The sequence below is a fragment of the Erpetoichthys calabaricus genome, chromosome 10 (genome assembly GCF_900747795.2).
Source record: "Erpetoichthys calabaricus chromosome 10, fErpCal1.3, whole genome shotgun sequence".
In the NCBI taxonomy this organism is placed as follows: domain Eukaryota; kingdom Metazoa; phylum Chordata; class Cladistia; order Polypteriformes; family Polypteridae; genus Erpetoichthys; species Erpetoichthys calabaricus.
Window position 1 is genome coordinate 163528673 of NC_041403.2, and position 14495 is coordinate 163543167.

At 43.5% G+C, this 14495-nt stretch overlaps 1 protein-coding gene across 3 annotated transcripts in view; it reads left to right on the forward strand.

Moving 5' to 3' along the window:
• The first annotated feature begins 351 nt into the window (after positions 1-351).
• LOC114659741 (phospholipase A and acyltransferase 3-like) overlaps positions 352-14495 on the forward strand; it is an 87838-nt gene continuing 73694 nt past the window's right edge. For all 3 annotated transcript variants that reach the window (XR_007936042.1, XM_051932676.1, XM_028812379.2), the window contains exons 1-5: positions 352-431; positions 2952-3023; positions 3534-3629; positions 12152-12543; positions 14281-14390. Coding sequence is in view for 2 of the 3 variants with exons in the window: in XM_051932676.1 (XP_051788636.1) it covers positions 2966-3023; positions 3534-3629; positions 12152-12543; positions 14281-14364 (630 nt within the window). In the remaining variant the exon portion in view is untranslated. The remainder of the gene's footprint in view (positions 432-2951; positions 3024-3533; positions 3630-12151; positions 12544-14280; positions 14391-14495) is intronic.

Consider the following 14495-nt stretch of genomic DNA (forward strand, 5'->3'; position numbering starts at 1 on the left):
ATGAGAAGGGTATCCTCTATCAATGAAGAATCTCCTCATTCACTGAACTTCATTGCAGAAGATAATCCTCACTGTAGTGCTGGTACAGTTTAAAGAATTTTGAAAGAGACTTATGAGAGTTTTGGACTCCATCCCTAACCCTAAGCCTAACTCTGATGCCACCCCAATTACATCTGAACAACCCATTTATTTGACATATTTTTGTGAAAATGAGGGCATATCCTCATCTTTTCAAAGATGATTTAATTAAAACTTTACTGAATTAAAACTGTCTTATTTTTTGCTGGCACAGCAGTTTATGTCAAGTAGATAAAAGCAATGAGCTTCTGTCTGAATTCACTAGCAGTTCCGCTTTGAGAATATATAAAAAGATGATGAGAGCTGATATGATTAACCACAGACACGCAGACAGCGAGACCCTCGAAACATCGGTAAGAGAAGAAAAAAAATATTACTGTTGTTATAGTGTATGTGATGGGGGTGATACAGGTTTCTGTGTTCTTTCTCAGTTCTAAATGTATAAAATAGAAAGGTACACTGTAATCTGCTAATGAAAAAAAACATTAAAAAAGGGAAAGAACCACCAAAAAGTCCACGGGACTGAAAGACGCCTGCTATAAAGCAGCAGTGCCTCGGCTCTGTCATTTCTAACACACTTCAGATGGACCAGTAGATGAAAAAATCATCAAACTGAAAGGTAATGGCCTGCTTCTAATAAGCACAGGCCAAACAGAAAAATTAAGTAGAAAATTCTATTTTAAAATAAAAGCTGATAGAACATTGAGAGCTATATCAATGCACCAACTGGATTGAAATCTAAGTAATTGACATAGACTTCAGCATCTATTGGAATGTATTTTGTAGTTAATCCAGTAATTAAATGCAATGCATTCCAACAGATGGCACATCACAAACCTTTTTAGTAATAAAATGCGTTACTACAAAGTTTGTGATGTGCCATCTGTTGGAATGACAAATGCAATGCATATGTCTTTGTTTTATGCCATTTTTATGCGATTCATAAAAGTAGTGGGATGCACCATATGTTGGAATGACAAATGCAATCCATATGTGTCTGTTATATGCAATTTGTTTTGAGATCCATAAAAGCAGTGTTAATGTTTATGATGCGCCATCTGTTGGAAGTGAAAAAGCAGTGCATATGTCTTGGTCATATGCAATTTGGTATGGGATTCATAAAAGCAGTATTAATGTCTGTGATATGCCTTCTGTTGGAATGACAAATGCTAACTATGAATAGGGGACTCTGAGGTTCAACTTACTGCCAGAAAGGATCCTACTCTAATGGGCCCTTAACCTGAAAATTGCACCAGTTATGCTGTACAATGGCTAACCCTGAACTCTGACCTTTCAAGATCATGAGAAAAGACAAATTCCCCTTGGGGATTAATAAAGTATATCAAATAAAAAAAAAAATTAAGAAAAGGTTTGTGCTGCGCCATCAGTTGGAATGACAAATGCAATGCTTATTTCCTCTGTTATATGCCATTTTGAGATTCGTAAAAGCAGTGTTAATGTTTGTGATGTAAAAACACCAATACAGATAAACAGACACATAGTCTTTTATCCTTTCATTAAGGCAGATTAGGATTTTAGTCAGAATAATACGAGAAGGTAAAATTAAATTTAATTGCATCATTCATGAAAATAAGAAGAGCCTAATAACCAGCACAGACGTTAGAAGTGTTCAACTCCAATAATTGGGGACCCCCGTGGCTGCAGGTTTTTATTCCAACCAGGCTCACAGCCTTTACAAAGATAATCATATAGCGGGTTTTGGATGAACCTGATCAGCAAATAAGGAAAGAAAGAGCAAGCAGAGTGCCACAGAGTTGCAAAGGCAGTTCTTTATAACCTTGTTGATTTTCCGAAAGCGTTTGATAACACCCATCATGCCACCCTTTGGCACATCTTGAGGGCATATGAACGTCTGCATTCATTTAATTTATGCTTCATTTTGTCAATATGTTTTATGTGCCTTGTGTTTTGTGAGTGGTCCCCCAAGAGGCGGGGCCACCTGTCCATTACTGCCAGGGGCTGTCCTCAGTATTATAAAGTGAGGGTTTCCCACAATTCCTGGCAGTTCATCTCCAGTCTGTTAGGGAGTGGTGAGCTCTTGTACTTTTTTTCCTACGCTTCTGGTTTTAGACTGGATTTGTGCTGTGGACTTGCTCGCCTTGGACTGTCTTGGTCTTTCAGGTAATTCCTTTCTGCCATTTGTGCTCTACAGAGCTTCATGTGTTTCAGAACATGTTTGAGCAGATTAAATCTTTTTATTTTATAAAGATTCTGTGTTGACCTGTTATTAGCTTGGGTTTTGAGGGTGATATCGCCCTCTAGTTGTCAATTCCCGAAGTGCTTGTGACTCCTAGCTCAGGACCATAACATTCTCAATTGCTGATTTATTAAATATTCCATTCCACTGGTGTATGAGTTAAAAAAAAACCTTGCCCGAGAATATCAAAAGAAATTCTTTAACCCTGAAGAGTTCTTTCCCAGAAATTCAACAAAAAATAGGAACAAAGACAAGAAGCAAAACAAAAGGAAAGAAAGAAAAACCATAGCGGACAGACTCAACCTGAGAACCAATAATTAAAATCCTTTAACAAAACCAAAGTTTCTAGACCAGAATGTTACAAAGAGCAAATAGACAGCAAAATCCACAAATGTAAGAGAGAGCGCTTGTTATGCTACGCAGGGTGAGATTGTGTTGTCCTTTGTGTAATACTCGTATATTTATTACGCTCCTTGTCCTTTGTGTTTTGAGCCCAGGCTGTGGGACTGTCCTCAAGCCCTCTATAAACTCCAGTTATAAAACCCAGGTTTCCTACAACCTTTTTGAAAATGTAATAGTGAAGGAATTTTAAACACTGTTGAGTTCTGTTATGTAAATTATTTTATTTTTGAAATGTATTTCTTATCTTTTGCAGGTCTGTTGACAAAAATGGGGATTGTCTTTGTTCTTTACCTTTTGGTTTCAGTGGAACTCATCTCAGCTTCAAGTGAGCAACATTAAAAATAAATAACCCTGCATGTTCTAAAACTACTAAGTGCAGTACCCTTACTTTCTAAATGTCATCTGCTTTGACATTGTATTTGTCATTTCCATAGGTGGCACATCACAAACTGTGTAGTAAAAGGTTTGTGATGCACCATCTGTTGGAATGACAAATGCATTGCAGTTAATGACTGCATTCCAGTAGATGTGGAGGTCATCTCCTTGTAACAGGAGGATATTCTCATGTATTTGGCTTCGTATCCAGGCTCTGCTTGTAATGAGACCCTTAGCTTGGGGGGAGAGGGGGATGTGTGGGAGTTCTAAGCCCCTAAGACACCCCTGAATCAGAATGGATAAAAGTGTTGCCTGATAACCCACAGTTTAACTCTGTGACATTTTTCATTCTATGAAACTCCCAAATTCCACTAATTTATCATAAAAAGTCTTTTTATTTTTTTTAATGAAGCATAATGTGATGAATGAAAAGCCTAATGTTTGCCGGGTCTCATTACAGTTTGTCCAGAGAAAGGAGACCTCATTAAAGTGAAACGGATGCTGTATACGCACTGGGCCGTGTATGTTGGCAATGGTTCTGCCATTCACACAACTGGTAAGTACGTACAAAACATGTCTTCCATTTCCGTCTTTTTAATTTGCCGTTTTATGTTACATCGGTGTAGTCCTTCTTAATGTTGTCTGATATTAGCTTAACTCAAGGTAAGTCTGTTCTTGCTTTGAGCAGTTACATTTGAAATCCTTGATTGAACAACCTAAATCGATGGAGCCTGTTGACTGATAGTGACCTGTTTTTGCAGCTACTGAACTTCTTTTGAATTCATCTTAATTGACTTGCTGTTGAAGATTCAGACCCCTTAGTTGTTTCTTTTTCCTTAAGTAGTTACCAAACACTAACGAGGTACAAAATGAGCCAAAACAGGACCAGCAAACTGTGTCTGTCCTTGTAAGGGTGCGAGTCCTGCTCCATACTCCCACTTCCAGATTTATGTAATGTCTGATGGGGACAAATCAAACTGAGCAAGGGGACTGTGCAAAAGGTGCAAGTGCTTTGATTACAAAACCAGTCAAAACCGAAAATAAAAAAGTGTTCAAAACAGTGCAGTGCTCCAAAATGTCCATAAATAAAGAATCCATAAAAAGGTAAAAATCCCAAAGGTTTTAAACAAGGCTAAAACACGAGAATTAAAACCTGCAGCAAACATCGGAGCCACACCAGCCTATGCACAGCTCCTTCCCAGTCTCTCCAGCTCATTCAAGGTTTGCTCAGCTGAAGAGACTTCAGCAGCCATTGTCCTCTCGCTACCGACCCCTATCTTGGCTGCCTTCACCGATATGTCTGCCAGACCGCTCGGGGTCGGTTGTCCTTCCGTCTTCCTTCTCGCACACGTAGTCGTCCCTCAGATCTCTAGGGAGGACTCCACCTCGATCGAGCCCACTCCTACGGGTGAAAGGACAACCCGGCGACATCCTTTACCAGTTAGGTAATAGTTAGGTTCAAAGAGATTTTTTTTAATGATATTTAAATGACAACGTGATTTAAAATGTTGAAAATAAATTTATAATTGAAGAACGAACTTTATTCTGCAGCTGGAACAAACTCTCTTACATTATCTTCTACAATCCATCCATCCATTTTCCAACCCGCTGAATCCAAACACAGGGTCATGGGGAGCCAATGCCAGCTAACACAGGGCACAAGGCATTGTAACCAATCCTGGGCAGGGTGCCAACCCACCGCAGGACACACACAAACCACACACTAGGACAAATTTAGAATCGCCAATCCACCTAACCTGCATGTCTTTGGACTGTGAGAGGAAACCCACGCAGACACGGGGAAAACATGCAAACTCCACGCAGGGAGGACCCGGGAAGTGAACACTGTGCCACCGTGCCACCCATATTCTGCAATCAAAATTGCTAATCCTTTGTATACAATACAATACAATTTATTTTTGTATAGCCCAAAATCACACAGGAAGTGCCACAATGGGCTTTAACAGGCCCTGCCTCTTGACAGCCCCCCAGCCTCGACTCTCTAAGAAGACAGGGAAAAACTCCCCAAAAAAAAAAATATTGTAGGAAAAAATGGAAGAAACCTCGGGAAAGGCACTTCAAAGAGAGACCCCTTTCCAGGTAGGTTGGGCGTGCAGTGGGTATCAAAAAGAAGGGGGGTCAATACAATACAATACATGGAACAGAACAAATCCTCAATACAGTATAAAAATAAAAATTTTAGAAGTACAGATTAGAATTTAACAGTAGATGATATCACATAGGGCGGCACGGTGGCGCAGTGGGTAGCGCTGCTGCCTCGCAGTTGGGAGATCTGGGGACCTGGGTTCGATTCCCGGGTCCTCCCTGCGTGGAGTTTGCATGTTCTCCCCGTGTCTGCGTGGGTTTCCTCCGGGCGCTCCGGTTTCCTCCCACAGTCCAAAGACATGCAGGTTAGGTGGATTGGCAATTCTAAATTGGCCCTAGTGTGTGCTTGGTGTGTGGGTGTGTTTGTGTGTGTCCTGCGGTGGGTTGGCACCCTGCCCAGGATTGTTTCCTGCCTTGTGCCCTGTGTTGGCTGGGATTGGCTCCAGCAGACCCCCGTGACCCTGTGTTCGGATTCAGCGGGTTGGAAAATGGATGGATGGATGATATCACATAATATTATTTGGATTTGTTTAGAGTCCTGGAGACCTCATCCATCAAGCTGCCTCCCCCATTTGGCCATTTCACAGCTGAAATAGCACTAATCCGATGAAAGGACCCCTCTTTCCCATGATTCCTGCGATCCTCCATCACCTTTATACCTTATATAAATTGTATTGATTGTTATGTATGATAACGATATTTAGAATACAAAAGGGTGACCTGCAAGTGCGGCTTAAGGAATCTCTTTACTCTCAATGTATTGGGACTCTCATAAAGCAGGTGATGCTGTGGATTTCCCGGAGCCCTATACATTGTCATTTAAATGTAATTAAAAAAATCTCTTTGAACCTAACTATTACCTAACTGGTAAATGATTGTCTGTCGCCCAGTTGCCCCTGAACGCACTCCTACACACTGTCAGTGGGTGCGATCCGTCCATACTGGACCCCTGACTGCGGCTGTCCTCCCTATTTAAGATGGGGGCGCCTGTGCCGCCTTTCCTTCATTTTTCTTTTCCGATTTTCCTCCCGATCTCCCGTGCCGGCCCGTACTTACACGGCTCGGCGGCTCAATCACCCACCGCAGGAAGCCGATGAAGCAACTGAGAATAATCACACCAATCACGTGCAGGTGCGACTCGCCCCGATTATCTCATCAACTCCTGGCGGCTGCCCGATTGTGCCCACGGAGACTGACACGGCCAAATGGATTATTTAAAAACTGGCCTTTTTACAGCGAACCCGCTATACCACAGTCCATTATGAAATATCTGAAACTAAAGAAAGATGAAGATCTGCTCAGGTCCCCAAAACATTTCATTAGTACTCTTAGAAAAAGAAAAAAATGACAATTTCGGAAATGTCTGCTATTGCACAATGAGAGCAGCGACAAGCCATGGAATTAAAGAATTCAATTAACGACAAGACTGGGTGCCTAATTAAGCAACTGGTTGGAGTTTGAGGCCCTGATGTAGTTGGTCTTCTGTTGGCAGTGATCACTCACTTCACGTTTCATTTCTGTTTGGGTGCCATTAAAGGAAAGATTTAAAGCAACTCAGGAGAGTGATGAAGAAATTCAGGGCAAAAACAAGTCAATTAAAATAAAAAGGAGATAATTAGCAGCAAAAACTGGTCACCAGTTAAGAAAAGGGTTAGAATGAAAACCTGCAGCCACTGTGGTCCTCCAGGACCCGAGTTGAGGACCCCTGCTCTACGACTGTCAGGTCAGGTCAGGTTGGGGAGCATGCACTGGTACACCCACCACACAACAAAATAGCTCGGGATCCCAGTTGGCAAAGAGAGCAGTCCCATCCTCCATACAGAAATGACCCTCTATCTGCCACAGCTAGGTCTTACGTGGGCATCCCCTTTGCCTTGGTCCAGCCACTTGGGTCCTCAACAATGAATAACTGTTAGGGAATCCATTCCCGGGAATCCCGGGCTCTCGGGGATGACACAGTGCATGGGCATCTCACATGTGAACGGTTTTAGAACGACCAACACTTATTTTTAATAAAACTACTGCAATATGTTGACACAAATAAAAGACTAACCTTATCTACAAGCAGTTCATGCTGTCATACAACTACATGTATCTTTAGTTGCGGTAATAAGAAAGTAGAAAGCACAACGTGTCCAGCGTGCGGTTGTCCAAGCGAGAGCGCACCTTCGTGCAGAGTATGCCAGCCGCTGAGAAAGCATGCTCTGCCTCCACTGAAGTAGGTGGCACAGTCATCAGATACTGATACACTTGTTCTAAACGATGCCCACGCTTGCTGTTGCTCTGAAACACCTCCATTTCAGCTTTTACTGATGCATCCAGTTTCTTGTCATCATTCTGTGATGGCAAGTTTCTTGGCACAGATAATGCGGATGCAACAGACTGACGCATTGCAATTTCAAGTTCCTGTTCAAAGCTGTCAACAGCACAGACGTCAATGAACTCTGCCCCGTCCTGGCATTCACGAGCTGCACTTTTACCCGCTATATATGCGAGCTTGGCCGTTCCCGTTTTCCCAGGAATTACAGCAGTTTCATTCCCAGGAATGCGGGAATGAAAAATGTCCGGGAATGGATTCCCTAGTAACTGTGCCACATGGCCGTAGTGCCATAACTGACACTGCAGGTGATGTGCATCATTCGGGACTCTATGAGTAACCACAACACAGACCAGTGGTACCCAAGGATTCTCCGTTGAGCCACAGTACCGAAGGAGTCCAGTCTTCATCTCAGGACATTGAAAAGCAACCATGCATAGATATCGGGAGCACCACACACCCCTTCCAGTGACATCATGACCCCCCCGTGCTATCCTAATCCATCCACTGACTTCATAGGAAGAGTCACCAGAGACTTGAATGTCACTGCCGAGGTACATAAACCTCTGATGACGAGGTCGGCACTCTCTCTGCAGACAGACACACTGCTGATGGCCGTGCCCAAGAGGTCATTAACAGTGATGGGTCGTTCTTGAACGATTCGTTCATTTTGAACGAATCTTTAATGTGACTCAGGAAGAATGAGTCATCTCGTGGGAGTGATTCGTTCACTCATTCACTTTCTTTTATAAGAAAATGCGTTTTAGATATTTTTGATAATTTTATGATAATTTCTAAATATGATCCAACATACAACAAATGGAATTTTATGTTAGTATTTGACTGAGGTACTGAGCCAGTAAGTGGTCACGTGACAAAAGAACGAATGACTCGAAAGACTCAAGGAATGAACTACAGTAATCCCTCGCTGTATCGCACTTCGCCTTTCGCGGCTTCACTCTGTCGCGGATTTTATATGTAAGCATATTTAAATATATATCGCGGATTTTTTGCTGGTTCGCGGATTTCTGCGGACAATGGGTCTTTTAATTTCTGGTACATGCTTCCTCAGTTGGTTTGCCCAGTTGATTTCATACAAGGGACGCTATTGGCAGATGGCTGAGAAGCTACCCAGCTTACTTTTCTGTCTCTCTTGCACTGACTTTCTCTGATCCTGACGTAGGGTGATTGAGCAGGGGGGCTGTTTGCACACCTAGACGATAGGGACACTCGTCTAAAAATGCTGAAAGATTATCTTCACGTTGCTATCTTTTGTGCAGCTGCTTCCTGAAGCGACATGCAGCACGGTGCTTCGCATACTTAAAAGCACGAAGGGCACGTATTGATTTTCGATTGTTTGTTTTTCTCTCTCTATCTCTCTCTCTCTGCTCCTGACGGAGGGGGTGTGAGCTGCCGCCTTCAACAGCTTTGTGCCGCGGTGCTTCGCATACTTAAAAGCCAAACAGCCCTATTGATTTGTTTGCTAGAGATTGTTTTCTCTATGTGACATTCTGTGCTCCTGACGCGCACTCCTTTGAAGAGGAAGATATGTTTGCATTCTTTTAATTGTGAGACGGAACTGTCATCTCTGTCTTGTCATGGAGCACAGTTTAAACTTTTGAAAAAGAGACATTGTTTGCAGTGTCTGAATAACGTTCCTGTCTCTCTACAACCTCCTGTGTTTCTGTGCAAATCTGTGACCCAAGCATGACAATATAAAAATAACCATATAAACATATGGTTTCTACTTCGCGGATTTTCTTATTTCGCCGGTGGCTCTGGAACGCAACCCCCGCGATGGAGGAGGGATTACTGTAATCAATTCTCTTTCCAGCTCAGAGGTTAAGCTTATGGGGCTGTCACGTGATGAACAAATACGATGAACTAATCAATTCTGTTTCCGGCTCAGACTGCCTTGGTTAGCTAATTGGGCTGTCACGTGATGAACGAACGACTCAAACCCGAAAACTTGTCAGATAAGAGGCGAGGTGAGCGAATCATAGACTAAAGACCCAGGTAAACAATGAATTAATATTTTCTGTTTCTTATAGGGGCGGCACGGTGGCGCAGTGGTAGCGCTGTTGCCTCGCAGTTAGGAGACCCGGGTTCGCTTCCCGGGTCCACCCTGCGTGGAGTTTGCATGTTCTCCCCGTGTCTGCGTGGGTTTTCTCCGGGCGCTCCGGTTTCCTCCCACAGTCCAAAGACATGCAGGTTAGGTGGATTGGCGATTCTAAATTGGCCCTAGTGTGTGCTTGGTGTGTGGGTGTGTTTGTGTGTGTCCTGCGGTGGGTTGGCACCCTGCCCGGGATTGGTTCCCTGCCTTGTGCCCTGTGTTGGCTGGGATTGGCTCCAGCGGACCCCCGTGACCCTGTGTTCGGATTCAGCGGGTTGGAAAATGGATGGATGGATGGATGTTTCTTATAGCATTATGGTTTTGTCTTGTTTGTAGTGTGATCAACATTTGTGTAAGCAGCAGATGTGTTAGGGAGGTAACAGGTAACATTTTAATTATATTTTGCTAAAATGAACGAAATGACTCGAAAAAGGATTCGTTCATTTTGCTGAATGAGACTCAAAGGTCCGAGTCGGTAAAATGATCCGAACTTCCCATCACTAGTCATTAAAGGCCTGGCCGGAAGCGTGACCGGGGGGCTGGGGGCTGGGATGGGCACTGCCCCCCAGAGACAAGCCGTGCCCACCCTGCGAAATGCTCTGTCTGTCCAATGAAAACTCCGGAGAAGAATAACATTTGATTTTCAAAACTGAGTTGCTTTCCAATTGGCTGTTTGAATTTGCGGCGTATCCATCAGTGTCTCCTCCACTAGACAGGCACCGTGCTGCTCACAGTTCACTTCGCCGCATATTTTGCAGCATGTTTTGAACCTGTTGACCGCATTCTTTAATTAAAACAGCGTATACGTTCCATTCTTCTTTTCTTTTCTGGTTGGTAACACCAAAGGCTATGCATAGGTGGCTTATTAAAAAGCAGACATCATCAACCTCTGTCCTTCTGCAAGCTGCTGGCTCCACGGTTGAGCCCAGCACCGCTGCTACCAACACGGAGCACAGCGCACCCACGTCGGGAACTGAAACTCCAAAAGATGTAGATAAGCCTACACAATCCTCCAGCTCTGCGCCCGTGTCGGGTACTCCAAACTTCTGCCTTCAACAAAATATACAGTCCGGTCTGCCTGACTTAAATATGGATAACCCATCACAGCCCGTTTTAATGAATTATCCCAAGCGCGCATTCGGAAAGACACTCAGACGTTTTAGTGCAAGCTGGTATCAGTCTCCACCATGGCTTGAATATTCTGTTGTCCGTGAAGCCAGCTTTTGCTTTGCCTGCCGCAAATTTAGTTTTTCCAATTCTGACCGCGAGGACATATTCACCAAGCACAGCTACACTAATTGGAAGAAAGCTCTAGAAAAAGATGGTGGCGGCTTCCACAAACACGCGTCTAGTATCCCGCACGTCAGAGTCATGTCTGCATGGCAAGAGTATCGGCGCCGGGCAGAGACGGGTGAAAGCATATAGTTCAACTACTGGGTCCAACCCAGATAGAAAAGAATAGATGTGATGTGAAAAGCATTGGGGAGGCCGTTCAGTTCCTTGCAGTCAATGGACTGGCTCTGCGTGGTCACAATCACGAAGGTGGTGAGGAGGGACTTTTCCTTAAGTTCTTTGATTACACAATCAAAAAAGATGCCAAACTTGCAGAAATTGTAAAATGCATCCCAGACAACGCAAAATACACATCCAATGTAATTCAAAATGAAATAATTGAGACTCTTGCCAAAATGGTGGTAAAAGAGATCAGGACCAAATATGAAAAAGCTGACTCTCCTGGACTTTGCATTAAAAATGATGGTAACACTGAGAATTTGTCTGTAGTGATTAGATTTGTCCAGAACTCCATCCCTGAAGAACACCTGATTGTCTCTTATATGTTGTATACATTTGACTTTATTGATATTTACCTTGGGGCGGCATGGTGGCGCAGTGGTAGTGCTGCTGCCTCGCAGTTAGGAGACCCGGGTTTGCTTCCCGGGTCCTCCCTGTGTGGAGTTTGCATGTTCTCCCCGTGTCTGTGTGGGTTTCCTCCCAAAGACATGCAGGTTAGGTGGATTGACGATTCTAAACTGGCCCGTTTGTGTGTGTGTGCCCTGCGGTGGGTTGGCACCCTGCCCGGGATTGGTTCCTGCCTTGTGCCCTGTGTTGGCTGGGATTGGCTCCAGCAGACCCCCGTGACCCTGTGTTCGGATTCAGCGGGTTGGAAAATGGATGGATGGATGGATATTTACCTTGTAGATGTAGTTCTATATTTCTTCACAAAAAATAATAATACCAGTTCCATTGCCTCTGTTAATTTTATTGAACAATAGGTTATGATTTATGCCACAATTTTTGCTTTTATATGTTATATTAAACTATGTTGTTATTATTATTTAACCCCCCTACAAAAATGGGGATGGATGGATGGATGGATGGATATTTTTTGCCCCCCAGACAAGCCAAATGCCCACCCACACATGATGTTCTGGTCACACCTCTGGGCCTGGCTCTTGGCTTTTTATCCCGTTCTACGACTGGACAAACGTTAATGACCCACAGTCATTCCTTGGCAAAATAAATTGTTTACTTTTAATTTCAGGAATTCTCGAAGAGCTGTCAGAAAGATATCTGCAGTCACTGTCACCAAAGGATGTTCCAAGTGAGCAAGGATTTCATGAATTCCTGTCACTGACCAGGAGAAACAGCACAGCAGGAGACTCTGAAGACTCGGGTTCCTCTGAGGCCCAACGAGAGTATCACATAACGAAAGAAAAGTTTCAAACGATACTCGCTGCAGATACTTTTGCAGTTGCCAACAGTCAGTATGATAACCGAGAGTTGCCGGGCTTCAATTTCAAACCTTTTTCAAAAAGTAAAATTTTGGAACGCCTCAATCGGTTTGTTGGCAAGATCTACCCGTACTCGCTCCTCTATCTGAACTGTGAGCATTTTTGCACGTTTGTTCGCTATGGCACCGCAATCTCTGACCAGGTAAGCATTGAAAGTCTGCTGAACTGAGCGTCTTTCTAAAGCTGATGTCACATTACAGGACCTCAAGTCCATAGGTTAAGTCAGACTTGACGACTGCAGTGGATCACATCAACTTGCATGACTGAAAATCACTAGCCATGTCACATTTAGTGACTGCAAATCGTGTTCGCCTCTTTTACTGACAATCAATTGTGTGCTACCTGATGGAGCCGCCAGTGTTGTACGAAGGGTAAACTGGCCCACCGAGTTCAGCCATAATCTCGTCCCTTTAATTCTAATTTTATTATTACATGCATTACAAAATCATTCCAATAGATGGTGCACTGCAAACGTGTCATGTCATTATCTAACCCACTCAATCCAGACCAGGGTCAAGGGCTGCCGGAGCAAACATGGGGCGCAAACCCTGGTCCGACCACCCGTCCATCACAGGGAGAACACACATACACACACTTCACCTAATCTGTATGTATTTGGACAATGTGAGGAAAACCACACAGACACGGTGAGACCATGCAAACGTCATGCAGAAAGTACCCGAGACACAAACCATGTCCTCCATACTGTGAGGTAGCAGCGCCACTGCTGTGCCAGGGTGCTGCCTTAAGCTGCAAACATTAATGCCCAATATGTCCAACGGAGAGTAACTGCTGGACATACGTCGAGTTATCTTTGAGTCCGCCTGGGGGTGGGTCTGGATCTGTAAAAGCAGTGCTAATGTTTGTGATGCACCACCTGTTGGAATGAAAAATGCAATGCATTTTATTACTACAAATGTTTGTGATAGATCCTTTGGTTCTTGCTTGAGTCCATTTCACGCCTTCTGTCCTGAAAGTCTGCCGAGGGGCCTCTGAAGAGATGAAAGGTCAACTCTGTTATCTATTTACGCCTTTGTTATAAGTTGAAGTCCAGGCAGTTAGTTTGAAATGTAAGTTGGCCTGGAACAAGACAGAAATGTCATAACTTGTTGGAAAAAGAAAGGTCCGTTTTTTGGAATCTACCATTGTACCTAGTGTCAAAGATGAGACAAGATCCACAAAAAAGAGTACACAGATGTGTACAAGTTCGAGTCCAAAACAGAACTGGTGAGGTTGAGATGGTGGGTGTTTAAAGTGCGGCTGAGAAAGTGAGGTAATTATGTCCGGAACCGGAAGTGGCGTCATTGGGTTAGTGACCGGAAAGGGGCGTCTTCTGGACCAGAAGTGACATCATGGAGGCCAGGTGGAATTTCCCGTAATGGTTTTGCAGTGGAAAATGAGAAAGGATCAGTACGCCTCGCCACCCCCTGGTCTGGGGTGGAATTACCTTCCTTCGAGCCCTTTAGCTGCCTCCCATGCGCACGTGTGTGACACTAGGTCTTGGCATTCAGGACAGATAGCCCCGAAATTTTTAGGCTCATAATTTTTGTAGCTTTGCTAGGGTAGTCATCCAGGAGGTCTTACACAATGCATAATTTTCAGACAAAATTGTAAGTTTAACATGTGAAATGATCAGTTTCCATTTTCCACAGACACACATACAGACACAGGCACTGACAGTGACAGAGTGGTCTCCAGGACTGAAGTTAATCAGCTCGGGTTTAGGGGAATAAAAAAGCAAAAACTCAGTCACCATGTCACCCAAAACTCCACCTGCCAACCATAACAACTGTTAAATTAAGAGGGATTGGCATTGTATTCCTTTTCATTTATTTTGTAAAATATACTGAATCATGTATGTATATTTTTGTTAACACAGGCAGAACGTTTTCTGCTATCTTTGAGAAAAAAGAAACGCATTTCTGTGGCAACAAAGAAATTAGAAGATCTGATGAATGCTTAAACCTAAACTTTTGGCTTTGGCAAGAGGTAAGCAATGATGCATTCTACATGACTAATTTATGAAATAAGCAGGAATCCACCTTAATAAAAGCATAAGTGTCTGTGTATCTGTGTGTCCATCTAGTTGCTGTG